The sequence below is a fragment of the Rosa chinensis genome, chromosome 1 (assembly GCF_002994745.2).
Source record: "Rosa chinensis cultivar Old Blush chromosome 1, RchiOBHm-V2, whole genome shotgun sequence".
Classification (NCBI taxonomy): domain Eukaryota; kingdom Viridiplantae; phylum Streptophyta; class Magnoliopsida; order Rosales; family Rosaceae; genus Rosa; species Rosa chinensis.
Window position 1 is genome coordinate 32,020,905 of NC_037088.1, and position 13,911 is coordinate 32,034,815.

A 13,911-nucleotide genomic window follows, 5' to 3' on the forward strand; every position below is an offset into this window, starting at 1 on the left:
CTAATTTTCCTCTCTTCCCCTCCTGCCATTGTCTTGCCTTACCTGAAAAAAATTTCTAGCCCCGCCCCTGACTATACCGCCAACAGTAAATAGAAATTTTGTCACTAACTGTTAATAGCAAAAAGGATTGTGTTACACTATTATCAATCTAAAATATGACAGTGCTACTGAATGTCGATAACAATATGATAGTGCTTATGACACAATATCAATTAGGATAGTGTTACTGACAGTCAATAGCAAATGCATATATAATTATGAATAGCATACGCAATTCGACTATTGATGGTCAATAATAAATACAAATATTTCTAAAGACAGAGATAACAAAGAAAATATAATTTTACAAACCCCAGAAATTGAGAACAAATAGCATTTGAAAACTTGATTTACTACATACAATAATGTATAACAATCAAGTTCTTAAAATAGAGAACGCATTAGACAAAAGCAACAAAGGTCTTGCTCACAGTACAACCACAACATCAATATGATACCTGTATTGCTTTAATTTTCTGCATAAGCATATAAGTTGCTTGATGTACTCAATGAAACTTGGAATGATTGCAGTAATTCCCCTACATATGAAAGCGAATAATAAGGGAAAACTTCTCTCACCAAACCACAAAGCAGCTAGATAGGAGAGAAATTAAGAAACATAAGACAAATATATCTTTTCAATCTTCTAAATTTCACTACTGTCTCATCATCCCTAGACGCAAAACTGATAGGATGAGTTTGATAATACCATGGACAAAATCAAAGACTTAAAGCCAATTTAGATAAGAAAAAATGCAAAAATTAAAAAATAAGTCTACATACAGAATAATCATGATCGAAGGTGAATCAAATTAGACACCATGATCGAAGGTGAATCAATGCCTTTTTGATCCATGCAACAATAATATAATCCACATAATTAATAAACAATATAAAACTAATGGATTGTATGGTACATGCAGACCAGGTGAGACCAAAACGACATATTTCTATTACAGAAAAGTCAAAAAGCTGCTCGGCTGCTCCCTACATCAACTCATCCCTTTCGTAGCCTTGCATGCAAAACCATGCAAAATCTTGAGGCCAGTTATCGGGCATTCAAAGCTTTCAAGATCTTTATACTCTATAGTCTAATCTACAACTTGTCTCGGTGCTCAAACATAAACAAAGGGACACTCTGATAACCTTTTACATTTCAATGTTATGGTAAATTACATATCAGCTTCATTTACTGCTTCCATGTTTGTGCGTGTGATCATTTCCTGCAACTAATATTGCAAAAATTCTTTGTTTATGGACGAATGTTCAAAACCACAAATTGAAACGATAACAGGAGTACAAGACTGGTATTCGTATTGAAAGCACACAATTGTAGACTTGGATGAAGGATGACCACATGTTTAATTTTGAAACTTTTGATTTTTGTACACCCAAATACTTGGATGAAGGATGCAAGCGATTCAAATTCTTGAGCCAATCAATAAATATCGCAAAGATTCTTTGTATCTGGAACTCTTCCATATACATGTATGAACAATAAGTTAATTTTTTTTTTATATTAACAATAAGTTAATAATTTTTTTTTTTGTTTTTTGATGAAGGAAACAAAACAAGAAAATAGATTACAGAGAGAAACCTCTAGGCACTCCCCATAAGTCAATTTTGTTGGAATTCAAGTCCTCCAACAATATTGTTCAAAGTTGACTACTCCTTTCATTGAAGTCAATAAATAAGACATTGATTTGGAAGTTGGAACCACTAATGACATGCAACCAAATTGCAACCTCTTATCCTCTGATCTCATTGCAACTTCACAAGCCTCCGTCAGACTATCATTATAAGTTTACATCGTTTTACTTGGTCTTGGTCTGAATCATCTTTTCGCGTTGTGACATCTTTTTCTTGTATTGCCTAGGAAATTACCATCTCTAAACCAGTGGGTCTAGTTTTACAACTTTTTTCTATGCAAGTGGGTGCTTTTGAATTCAACTCAAGGACAAGTAGCTATTGTGTAATTTAATTTATAAAAAATATAATATTTAGTGACAACTTTTTTATTTTCTTTATGTTTTTTGAAGAAAATTTCACTAAAACACGAACAAAATAGATCTAATACACAAGCAGCTGACCAGGAGTTCACACTGGAAGAAGAAAAAGTATAACAGATATCGAACATTACAAATCCAAACTCAGAACTAGAAGATCCCAAATAATAGAAGCCTTCCAGTTTAAAATATATTAGACAGTTTACAATTATGTCGTAAACTACAGTTTCAGAAACCTGGATGCTTCGAACTTAATTGTTCACAATGGACTCTACTAAAGGCTTTCGTACAACCCGTCTCGTATGACGCTTTCTCCTGAAGAATGGTCAGGGCACTGCATATAAACAAAGAATTTAAAAAATGGTGCTGCAGCCACAAGAGAGTAGAGACAGAACATAAACAGAGTAGACTACAACAGACTAGCCTATAAAAGACTTCTAGTCCACAGCTTTTGTTTCTTGTTTATTGTTCCCTATTCCAATAGAAAGTTCAATTCTTATAAAAACAGATGGTGCTTCAGCCACTTTTTTTTTTTTTTTTCACAAGTTGAAGACAACCTCTTTGGACACTATATGAACCTGAATTTTTTTTACCAGGATTAAAACAGCATTGATGATCCAGGGTAGGTAGAAACCAATTGATTAAAACAAGTTATGGCATTTGTATACATGAAATATCTGCATGGAGTTAATATATTATATAAAGAGATAATCATTAATATGCAATAGGATTGAAGATCTAATTTGATCAAGAAACCTTACACATTACTAAGACCTAGCTCTTTAGCCCAGACATCAGCATGCTTGACCATCTACATCAGGAAAAGAAAAACATTACTATATGTAACAGATGTAATATTGAAACAAGGTATGAGGATGAATTGATTATACAATAACTTAATCAGAAGAACTTTCGAGTGTATCAAAATTAGCCCAAGAGTTTTTCTGTCATATTTCCAGTCCCAAAAAATATCTCACAATTAATTGTATTGTTAGGTACTGCCCTCCCTCCCTCCCTCACACACACACAATGATGATGATAAACACCTTAAAACATGAAGGACAATTTGAAATACTGTCCCAATAAAATGAGCAATGGTTATGATAATACTAACGAATACTGACGCCTCTACCTTAGGAGGTAGTTTAGCCTTCCGCATTACAGAAGAGGGAGAGGAATTGTCCATTAAATGTAACACCAAAACACAAGCTGAATGCATCTGTGTGAGTAAGTAAGGTAAGCAGCCATCCCATTGCATAAATTAGTAGATATAGCAATTTTCTAAGATCGCTACGAATAAAGTCAGATAGCTCAGTATACCCAAAGTGTTAAAAAGAGGCAATAGGGCTCCAACAGATCTGTTAATATCATTCATAATATGTTTAACATAGAGCTGTGGATATCGGCATCCCTAGAGCAAGGGCTATGATAATATTCACAGAAGATGTAAAACTGATGCAGGACCTTTGCTTAGTTGCAAGTGCATGAGCCCCAAAAATCAATAACATTATGGAAAATTGTTAAATTTTGTAAAACTAATGATGCTACATGCTAACTTCACCATGTGAATATCTCTATTTTTGAGATAAGAGACCACACAGACCTATGGCCATATTTATCCTTTGGCAATATGCCCCTTGATATATAAGCATAGTACATGTATCAATATATAAGCTTTTCTTTATCTGTATGTGAATGAAGCATCTATTGTTAAGAAATAAGAACTACCTTGCATGTTGACATAATTAACTATTGTCCACAAAAACATTCTTACTCCATGATCATGATGTATTGATGTGCGTGCTTAATGCTAAATGGTTTGCCAGAGAGTTTTGTGCTACTTGTGATATATCACAGGATGGGAGCGAGTGAGCAGTGATGTCCTAGGACAAAAGGTTTATGGAAAAGTTAGGTCTAAAACTAACATACTCCCTAAACAACTTCCTGTTTTGTATCTATGAGGTTGTACAGCTCTATGACTAAAGTCAAGTAGCTCGATAAACATTCCATAAATGCTAAATATTAAAAAGGAAGCGTGCAACAGATCTGTAGTTATAAATTCATAAGATGGGTTAATCAAGAGCTGTTGATCATGATAAGATTTCTATTAGAATCATCATCCATATTGAGTCATACATTAAACATAACAGATAAAAAGATTTAACCAAATCCCAACTTCTTCTTTACCTAAATTAAAATTATTGTTCTTGGCATCGAATTGAAGAACCAAAATCTGGAGTAAATGCTAATTGCTTATAATTGAGAATCACTACGACTACAATTATCAATGGACATGAGAGAGAGTTCATTAGTAAAGGAATAAGAATGGTACCCCTTCCAATATCCACCACCAGTGCCCATCGATCGTGGGTCCCTGAAGACTTGATTCCAATAAGGTACTTCTACTGGCACCTACCCCATTTGAAAAAAGGAAAACAGATTATTAAGCATCAGGATGTAACAATTGTGATGACAACTTTTATCATGTGTAGCTAACAAACTCTATTGTAAATCTAAGAGTGAAAAAGAAGAACACCTTTAGAGTTCACATAAAGCTAAAGAGATGCTAAGAGGGTTGACATATGCCTAATTTTGACATGATCCAGTATAAGCTTACATCAAGCATACAAATTCTTTTTGAACAAAAAAATACAGAAACATAACCCCTTCAATAATATAATCTACTACAGTAAATTATTGGCAGAAATTTATTAATAAACAAACTGTAAACAACATTTATTTCTTCCCAAAATGAAAAATAATGGATGGAATAACAAAAAACCGACCTGAGAAACATTGTGGGTGAGATCAAGGTCAGCATATTCCAAGGCCCCTAGATCTGGGGCTCTATTCAGCATTCTCCAGTAGTATTCTGTTTAGAACACTTTCCCCAGTATCCAAATCACCAACAACCTTAGTAAGGAAAAGATCCCAGGAATCACTGTCAATGTCTCCACTTGACATTGCCATAGATATTACTCTAGTGATTTCAGCTTCCTCTCCTGAGTCACAGAGCCCCTCGATCAACATAGCATAAGTAGACTTGTTTGGCAAACAGCCTTTTTCGAACATCTCGTCCAAAATCCTAATTCCCTCCTTCGCTTTTCCAATCTTACAAAATCCTTTGATCAATCCATTATATGTAAAAGAATTCGGAGAACATCCTTTCTCCACCATGTCATCCCATAACCTCCCAGCCTCACACAACTCCCCCACTTCACACATTCCAGAAATAAGCACGTTGTAAGTCATGACATCCGGAGGCTCACTCATCTCAATCTGATCAAACAATTTCCTGGCTTCCCACATTTCTCCCTTCTTACAAAGCCAGTATATGAGCGTGCCCAATACTGCATTATCCGGTGTGCAATTCTTCTTCAAAAGCCTCTTCCACAGTTCACAAGCATCCTCCACCTTCCCTTCGCAACACAAAACATCAATCACCTTACAACAGAGCGCCGAGCTCGGTATATACCTCTTCTCCACCATATCATCAAGCAAATTAACCGCTTCACCCGACTTCTTTTCCTTACAATAAGCTTCAATGATAACCCCATAAGTGACCTCATTGGCGCCAACCCCATTATCCTCCATCTCATCCATAACCTTAATAGCCTCAACCAGCTTCCCCTGCTTCACATACCCATCCATCAATATAGTATATGTAGTCACATCAGGAAACCACCCTCTATCCAAAATCTCACCAAACACCCTCTTGGCACCAACCATATCGTGCCGCGACACATAACCACCCAAAATGGTAGTAAAAGTCACCACATTGGGCACAAATCCCATGGCAGGCATTTCATCGAGCACCTGGTGTGCAGTCTCCAAATCATTTCTCTTACACAGTGCTTTGATCAATATATTACAACTAAACACATTCGGCACCACCCCGAACCTCTCCCTACAGTTCCGAAACACCGAGTGAACCAATCTATACTCGTGATTCTGAACCAAAGCGTTCAGCAACGCATTCAAGGACCTCACGGATCGTTGGGCGCCGAATTTCGGAATGGTGATAAATGTCTTGAAGGCGAGTTTAGGGCGTGAAACGACGCCGTAATTGCGGATTAGGGAGATGAAGAGGTCTTCGCTGCATCGGAGATTGGAGGCGCGGAGGTCGGAGAGGAGGGGGTCGATGAGGTGAAAAGCGCGGGAGCGGAGGAGGCGGCGGATGATGGCGTGGTAGGTGTGGTAATTGGAGGCGTGGTGGAAGATTTGGAGGGAGACGTCGAGTTTGGGCTCGCGGGTGATGAGGGAGATGAGGCGCTTTGGGGAGAGGCGGTGGGGCCAGTCTTGGATCGGAGGGGTGACGGTGTAGGAGTGGAGGAAATCGACGGCGGCGGAGGTGGAGGTGGAGGTGGAGAAGAGGACGGCGGTGATTGAGTGGAGGAGAGAGAAGGGTTTGGGGGAGAGGTTCCGGCATGGTGTGAACTAGTGTTGGAGACGATGGGAAAGGCCTTAACGGTCTAGTGTAACAGAAATCTGAACTGTGGGAAAAGTGAAATTACCTGATTGCCCCAGTAACTTTCCAACTTTTATAACTTTCACCCTAGTTATTTTTTTAAATTACTCTAGTTCTTGAAAAAAAAAAAATCAATTTCTTCAGATTTATAAGATAATCGTCAAAATTGCTGGTTTTCTATTAAACTCAGCGCTGTAGATGTGTCCTGGTATTGATGTGTTGTTTGGATAGATTCAATATCTGGAAATACAAAAATATCGTGTTGGAATGAAAAGTATAAACTTATCGAAATATTGTGAATGAGATTACTGAAAATTGATGACAAAAGTTAAATCAACCGAAATTGAAAAAAAAAAAAAAAAGGTATAATTTGTCAAAACTGAACAGTTAAGGGGTAAAAATCAACAAACGTGAGAAATGTCATGAGTTCAGTTAGGACATTTTCTTCAATGGCCAGTTACAGATGAAATCTGCTGTTTTGGCTCCAATCGGAGAGTAATGGAAGTAATCCAAAAACTCAGCTCATGTTGAGGATTTTGGAAGCTTAATTTCCCCTAAAGAAGTCGATATCACTTTGACTCGTGACCAAGACTAGTAGCTGGATATTTTTCTGCGTACATGTATTTCACAAGAATTGAGTCTGATTATGATGTACTTCTTTGAGTTTGAATACTGCTACAGTAATTTTTTTTAAAAAAAGGCTAGATATGGATGGGTCACACTAAAGTCTGATTATACGCTACTTCCTCATAAAACTTGATGTGAACAATTCTACAAATGATGATCACATTTCACAATTCAAAAATCTCTATCAAAAACCATTCACTTGATTCCGCATTACTTCATCCAAGAGCCTTCTGTGCTTGCTTCTGGTATACTCTCCTGTAAATTTTTGCCCCTTCAAATTCAGCATGAATTTCTCTTTCCGTCCTTTTGCCCATTGGATTGCTCAACAACCATCCCTCACTGTCACACAACACGCTGGATTCGATTTCATCTATGTGCTTCAGAACATGGGGCAGAGAATCAAATTGGTTTCTCATCTCAAGTGCGACGTCAAGTACATCGGACTGTATAAACACCTGCGCAGACATAATATTAGTTATATCACTGAAGCTTGCAGGTAAGTTAATGACATAAAGAATCATTTCTTCAACACAACACACCCTTATTGGATGAGAAACCAAAATCATTGAAACTTTGAAAGAGATCCCCTAAAAGGCATGCACTTTTACAAGCATGAGTTTGAGGTTTAGTTTGTTTTTGTGAGAAATAGAGCTTGAATGTTCTCTAATCAAGAAACAAAATCGGCCACCAGGACATGCTCATAACATTGAGAGGATTAGTAATTAAAGAAGCTACTCATTGTAATCCCTTATATAAGGGAAAATAACACAAACAAAGTTAACGAGACTCAATACACGCGCAGTCATGCACCACCCAAAAACAAACAAGTTTGACACCACAACATCCCATTGAAATCCTTGCACTTACCCACCATGATAAAACTTCTAGTCCTTGTTAGGGGATAAAGTTAGCACGTACTTCCGTGCAGATACAACAGTATTTGCATTAGCGTTGATGACATTTCACATGATCTAGGAAATGACTAGTCACTAATGGCGTCCCTAGAAATGAATATAGAAATGAAACTCAAGTTGCATACAACCATGTCAGTGAGCTGTAACCTATCGGTAAGTTATAAATTCAACATTGTAAAGGTCATAGATTTGGTTCTCAATGGCATATGTAAGGATGGGTGGGCTAGAAGGTTTTTTTTAAAAAATAAATAAGTAAATGCATACAACCATGTAAGACTCAGTATACAACAGAATTAATGAGATATGTGGCCCAATATTCTCATGTGAGCTCAGAGGTACTACAACAGAATTAAGTTTGGATATGACAAGCATGTCAGGTATTTGGCAGTCCTAATGAGGATGCCAAAAATTTAAACAATATTGTGATTCACAAGTTTTGTTTATGTGGATAGGGTAAGCATGAATTGAGTTACACATCAGTCATGAAAAGATTCAATACTCACTATACAGGACTTAAATGATAGAACCGACAATTCTGTTCCTCTCACTTCTAAATGTTCAATTTTATTTGCTTTCCATTTGTTTGTGGGTTGGGGAGATTCAATCCTATAGACCTATCCCGACCCAGCCTAACACTTGCAATAGTACAACAGAGATAGAGCACTACATGACCAAACTCAGAACTAGAAGAGTCCGAAGTAATAGAAACCTTCCCGACTAACAAAAGTAATGAACCTAATGGTCACTTTTAATAAAATTGCTAAATTATTCACAATGGAATCTACTAAAGGCTCTGTACAACACTACAACCCGTCTCTTGTGATGCTTTCTCTTAAAATACGGATCTGGGCACTGCATATAAACATGAGCAAAGAATTCATTTAAATAATGTTACTGCAGCTACTTTTTTTTCTTTTTTTTTCACAAGTTGAAAAGACATAAAGAACCTTTTTGGACTACATAAATAGGTATATCCTTAACTGTTTCAGTGCAATAGGTGAACTCACCAGGATTGAAACAAGCATCAGTGGTCCAGGGTATGTAGACACCAGTTGATTAAATGATGTAGTGGCATTTGCATGCATGAAATGTCTGCATGGAGTTAAATATAACATATCAGTTGCCAACAAATAACATACAAGAGGTTTCAACACCTAATATGATCAAGGGAACTCACATGTTACTAAGACCCAGCTCTTTAACCCAGACATCAGCACGTAGCATCACACAACTCCCGCACTTCACACATCCCAGAAATAAGCACGTTGTAAGTCATGACATCTGGAGGCTCACTCGTCTCAAACTGATCAAACAATTTCCTAGCTTCCCACACTTTCTCCCTTCTTACAAATTAAGCCAGTATATCCGGCGTGCAATTCTTCTTCAAAAGCCTCTTCCACAGTTCACAAGCATCCTCCACCTTCGCCTCGCAACACAACACATCAATCACCTAACAACAGAGCTTTGTGCTCGGTATGTACCTCTCCTCCTCCATATCATTAAGCAAATTAACCGCTTCGCCCGACTTCTTCTCCTTACAATAAGCTTCAATCATAACCCCATAAGTAACCTCATTGGCGCCAACCCCATTATCCTCCATCTCATCCATAACGTTAATAGCTTCCCCTGCTTCACATACCCATCCATCAATATGGTATATGTAGTCACCAGACACTCTCTTGGAACCCAAAATGGGCACAAATCCCATGGCAGGCATTTCGCCGAGCACCTGGTGTGCAGTCTCTTGGAACCCAAAATGGGCACAACTAAACACATTCGGCGCCGCTCCGAATCTGTACTCGTGATTCTGAACCAATTTCGGAATGGTAATAAATGTCTTGAATGTGATTTTGGGGCTTGAAACGACGCCGTAATTGGCTCCAATCTGTTCAAGGGAAACTGTTTTCAGAAAATGAAACTGTTTTGGCTTCTCCTAAAACAGACTTGAAAATATTGATGCCATTAACTAAAACTACACTTTCTAGTTGCCATTAACTAAAACTACACTTTATATTTATGTTTTCGACAAAAAATACCGTGTCCTAACAGAATTTGAGTAAGAGTTAATAAGAAATTGGAAACACAACTTAAAAACAAAGAGCAACTTGATCAGTACTTTTTATTATTATTATTTTTGTTTGGAAAGCGCCTCGTCCCCTCTCGAAAATTTATTAAAGAAAAAAAAGAGAATACAAACTGGCTGGAGGACTAGACCACAGCCACCCAGGAACATTACACAAGATTACTAACCAACATCAAGACCTTCAAAAATATTCCGGCCCATGGTACAAAGAGAAAGAATGCAAAAGTTACAACTAAAAAACAAGCCCCAGTTTTTTGTCTTTGTTTCATGGCAACATGATCAGTACTGATCGAGGACTCAATTTCTAGGCTTCCTTATCCTTTTTGAAAACACGATCAGTACTGCAACAATCTCAATGAACCACACATTCCACTTGGTAATCACAAAGTCTGCAAGAACCACTCCCACCAACAAGCCACTCCCTGACCCTGCCACAACAAATTTCCAATCCAATTCAATTCCAGAGCCCGAGTCATTATCTTCTGATGTTGAAGGTGGAAGTTGAGTGCCCACAGAATTTCCACATTTCTTGGGCAATAGATCTCCGCACAATCCTTGGTTTCCCAGATATGAAGTGCTGTCAAATGTAGTGAAGTGGATTCCCCGTGGTACAGGTCCTGTGAGATTGTTGTGAGAGACATTGAACTTTGAGAGAGAATCAAGTTGTGCCAGTTGCTGAGGAATCTCACCAGAGAGCTTGTTATGTGAAAGGTCCAATGATTCAAGCCTTGATAAGTTGCTCAAGGATGATGGGATGCGACCGGTGAGAATGTTATTGGAGAGATTGACTGACCAAATCCCCTGAAGTTTCCCAATGTATTCAGGAATCTTCCCTTCAAAATTGTTGCTTGAGATGTCAATGAGTATCAAGTCCTCTCGAATTCTTGGGTAGTATCTCTCCACACCTTTACAGATTATCGTGATTGAGTAATACCCACCAGGAAATGAATTGATGTTGTAATACTCCAAATCATGAGTGATACTTGTAGTCCCATTTCCAGAAAAAATGTATTCAAATGGAAACTGACCTGAGAAATCATTGTAAGACAAATCAAGAATACGCAGCACCGGGAATTGAAGATTCTTCTTATCATGTTTCAGAATCACTCCATAGAACACATTGTGGTCCATTTTCAAAATTTTCAACTCAGGGAGAGCCCCCAACCAAACAGGGAAGGTATCACCAAAATTATTGTGTGAAAGGACTAAACTTTCAAGACTTGCACAATTCGCTAGTGACCTCGGTAGTTGCCCCTGGAAACTGTTGTGACTGATATCCATCATCCTTAAATTGCTTCCATTGAAGTATGATTGAGGAAGATTTCCTTGAAATGAGTTGTTTCCAAGTTTGAGATATTCCAGATTAACACTGAAATTTCTCCCACAATGAGGTAGATCGCCAATCAACTTGTTGTTTGACAAATCAAGATATTCAAGAGAAGTCATATTGCAAATCATTGGTGAAACTCGTCTGGTTAATTTGTTGTTTGCAATGTTATAGTACTTGATGATGGATGTTGAAGGTAACAGTAATAAATCATGAAACATGTTGAATGACAGGTCTAAGTATTCAAGGTTAAGCCATGGAAGGACAACTGGAGATTTCTCGAAGCCTGACAGCAAGTTATGAGAAATGTTAAAGTCATTCAGAGTTTGAGTGCTTGTGTTCCACATCCATTTTGGTACTTGGCCTTGCAATTTGTTTCCAGAGAGATCTAAATATGACAACGCTTCTTGAGATCTTAGGAAATCTGGGAACTCTCTTATGTTGCACCCACCCAATCTTAGATACACAAACTTTGGAAGTACAGTAGTTGCATTATTCAAAAATCTAGATTCTGAGAGCAATTCCAGATTATTATTGGATAGATCTAGATCGGTGAGTTTTTGTAGGTTAAGAAATTTTTGGAAATCTACTGTGCCACTCAAATTATTATGATCTAGATAAAGGGTTTGAAGATTGATGAGATTGAATAAGGACTGGGGGACTGAACCATGAAAATGGTTATTATAAAGTGATAGATATGTAAGTTGGGTAAGGTTTCCCAACGTTGTAGGGATTTGACCATTAAACTTATTATATGAAAGGTCCAAATAGGTGAGATCCCTAAGATTACCAAGTGAAAATGGTACTCGACCATTAAACTTATTATCTGAAAGGTCCAAATGGATGAGATTCCTAAGATTACCAAGTGAAAATGGTACTTGACCATTAAACTTATTATCTGAAAGGTCCAAATAGATGAGATCCCTAAGATTACCAAGTGTAGCTGTAGGGATTTGACCATTAAACTTATTATATGAAAGGTCCAAATAGATGAGATCCCTAAGATTACCAAGTGACAGTGGTACTGGACCTTCTGAAATATTGCATGAACTCACAGCCAACTCTTTCAGTGAAGGAAACCTTTCTATCAAAGAAGGCAGGTTTATGAAAAAATTAGTGGACGAGAGTTTGAGTGACATGAGATCAGGACTACTTCCACTATAGTTATCAGGAAAATACCCCGTGAGAGCAGGGTTGTTGCTCACACTAAGAACCTTCAAATTCTGTAATTTAAAGATTCTTCCTGGGAATTTGCCAGACAGGCCGCAGTTATCAAGGATGAGGGATGTCAAAAGAGACAAATATGTCAGGGTGTCGGGTACCGTGGATGATATGTTAATCCCAGAAAGATCTAGTGTTTCTAGGCTAGTTAAATTTTGAGCTGGGCTTCTTAACAATTCTTCATTGGAAAATATCCCCGTGAGAGCAGGGTTGTACCTCACACTAAGAACCTTCAAATTCTGTAATTTAAAGATTCTTCCTGGTAATTTGCCAAAGAGGCCGCAATCATCAAGGGTGAGGGATGTCAAAAGAGACAAATTTGTCAGGGTTTCGGGTATTGTGGATGATATATTAATGGAAGAAAGATCAAGTGTTTGTAGGCCAGTTAAATTTTGAGCTAGGCTTCTCAACAATTCTTCATTCGAAAACATACCATCATTGCGAGATAGATCGAGGGAAGACAACTTAGAGAGTTGTGAAACTTCAGATGGGACACGACCAGAAAAGACAGAGAAAGAGAGGTTGAGATACCTGAGCCTTGGGAAGTTCCTAATGCTAGTAGGAATTTGAGAGAAATTGAAATCATTATCTGCGAGGTTCAGACGCTGAAGATGAACAAGACTGAATAAGGTGTTGTTGGAGCTGAAAGAGCCATAGAGACAACTGCTACCAAGATCAAGCCCAATCACATGACCCGTCTTCTCATCACACACTACGCCATCCCATGAGCAACAACTGCTGTTTGATTTCCATGAAGAGATCTTTGGATAAGCACCCTTGACTGAAGCAAACTTTCTAATGACAAAGCTTTGCTTAAATTGAAGCAAGGCAGAGATCTCATCATCATGGCAAGTAGGAGTATTATATGACTGCAAAGAGCTGGCCACCACAAGATGGAACAACACAATTGTTGAAAGGATATAGATGGACACAGTTATTAAGCATAGAGATGATAACCCCATGATTTATGTTTAATTTGATAAAATCCAGATTAAATGGAATGAGGTATTTATAGACTGAACCAATCGCCCTTTATCAAACAAGACAACAGTGTAAGAAACGCATTCGTGCCTTTTTGCTCTTTTCTTTTGATGACTTATAATTTACTTTTTTTTTTTTTTAAAAAAAGGAGGTACTGGGAAGGACCACAAGGAGGCACGCAATGGCCTTTTTTACCCGAAGTCCAGCACAGTGCCGCGCCAAAGACGCAGCGACACCCCCCCTCC

General features: G+C 37.9%; 2 protein-coding genes across 5 annotated transcripts; both read right to left on the reverse strand.

The window, feature by feature from the left end:
• Positions 1-2,127: 2,127 nt before the first annotated feature.
• On the reverse strand, positions 2,128-9,771 carry LOC112165146 (pentatricopeptide repeat-containing protein At5g16420, mitochondrial). The gene is made up of 7 exons (XM_024301584.2): positions 9,536-9,771; positions 9,062-9,146; positions 7,392-7,595; positions 4,832-6,482; positions 4,378-4,457; positions 2,807-2,856; positions 2,128-2,379 (listed from the first exon to the last, which is right to left on the reverse strand). The coding sequence occupies exons 1-4, from the start codon at positions 9,769-9,771 to the stop codon at positions 4,893-4,895; spliced, it is 2,115 nt and encodes a 704-aa protein (XP_024157352.2). The 3' UTR covers positions 2,128-2,379; positions 2,807-2,856; positions 4,378-4,457; positions 4,832-4,892.
• Positions 7,228-13,685, reverse strand: LOC112193827 (receptor-like protein 6). Of its 4 annotated transcripts, none has more exons than XM_040518192.1 (4): positions 11,166-13,685; positions 9,232-11,042; positions 9,062-9,146; positions 7,228-7,595 (listed from the first exon to the last, which is right to left on the reverse strand). In XM_040518192.1, the coding sequence occupies exons 1-2, from the start codon at positions 13,645-13,647 to the stop codon at positions 10,435-10,437; spliced, it is 3,090 nt and encodes a 1,029-aa protein (XP_040374126.1). In that variant the 5' UTR covers positions 13,648-13,685; the 3' UTR covers positions 7,228-7,595; positions 9,062-9,146; positions 9,232-10,434. The 4 variants fall into 4 exon arrangements, with proteins under 4 accessions (XP_040374126.1, XP_040374128.1, XP_040374118.1 ...); XM_040518194.1 differs by having other exon boundaries at positions 9,232-10,714; positions 10,827-13,685; XM_040518184.1 differs by having other exon boundaries at positions 9,232-13,685.
• Between the last annotated feature and the right edge of the window lie 226 nt (positions 13,686-13,911).

Excerpts from the sequence above, each read along its gene's own strand:
- LOC112165146 (XM_024301584.2), bottom strand. The coding sequence starts at position 9,771 with ATGCCTGCCATGGGATTTGTGCCCATTTTGGGTTCCAAGAGAGTGTCT. Across the intron at positions 7,596-9,061 it reads TGATGCTTGTTTCAATCCTG|GTGTTTATACAGTCCGATGT; the intron begins GTGAGTTCACCT and ends ATGTCTGCGCAG. Across the intron at positions 6,483-7,391 it reads GGGCAAAAATTTACAGGAGA|TTCACACCATGCCGGAACCT; the intron begins GTATACCAGAAG and ends CTCCAACACTAG.
- LOC112193827 (XM_040518184.1), bottom strand. The coding sequence starts at position 13,647 with ATGGGGTTATCATCTCTATGCTTAATAACTGTGTCCATCTATATCCTT.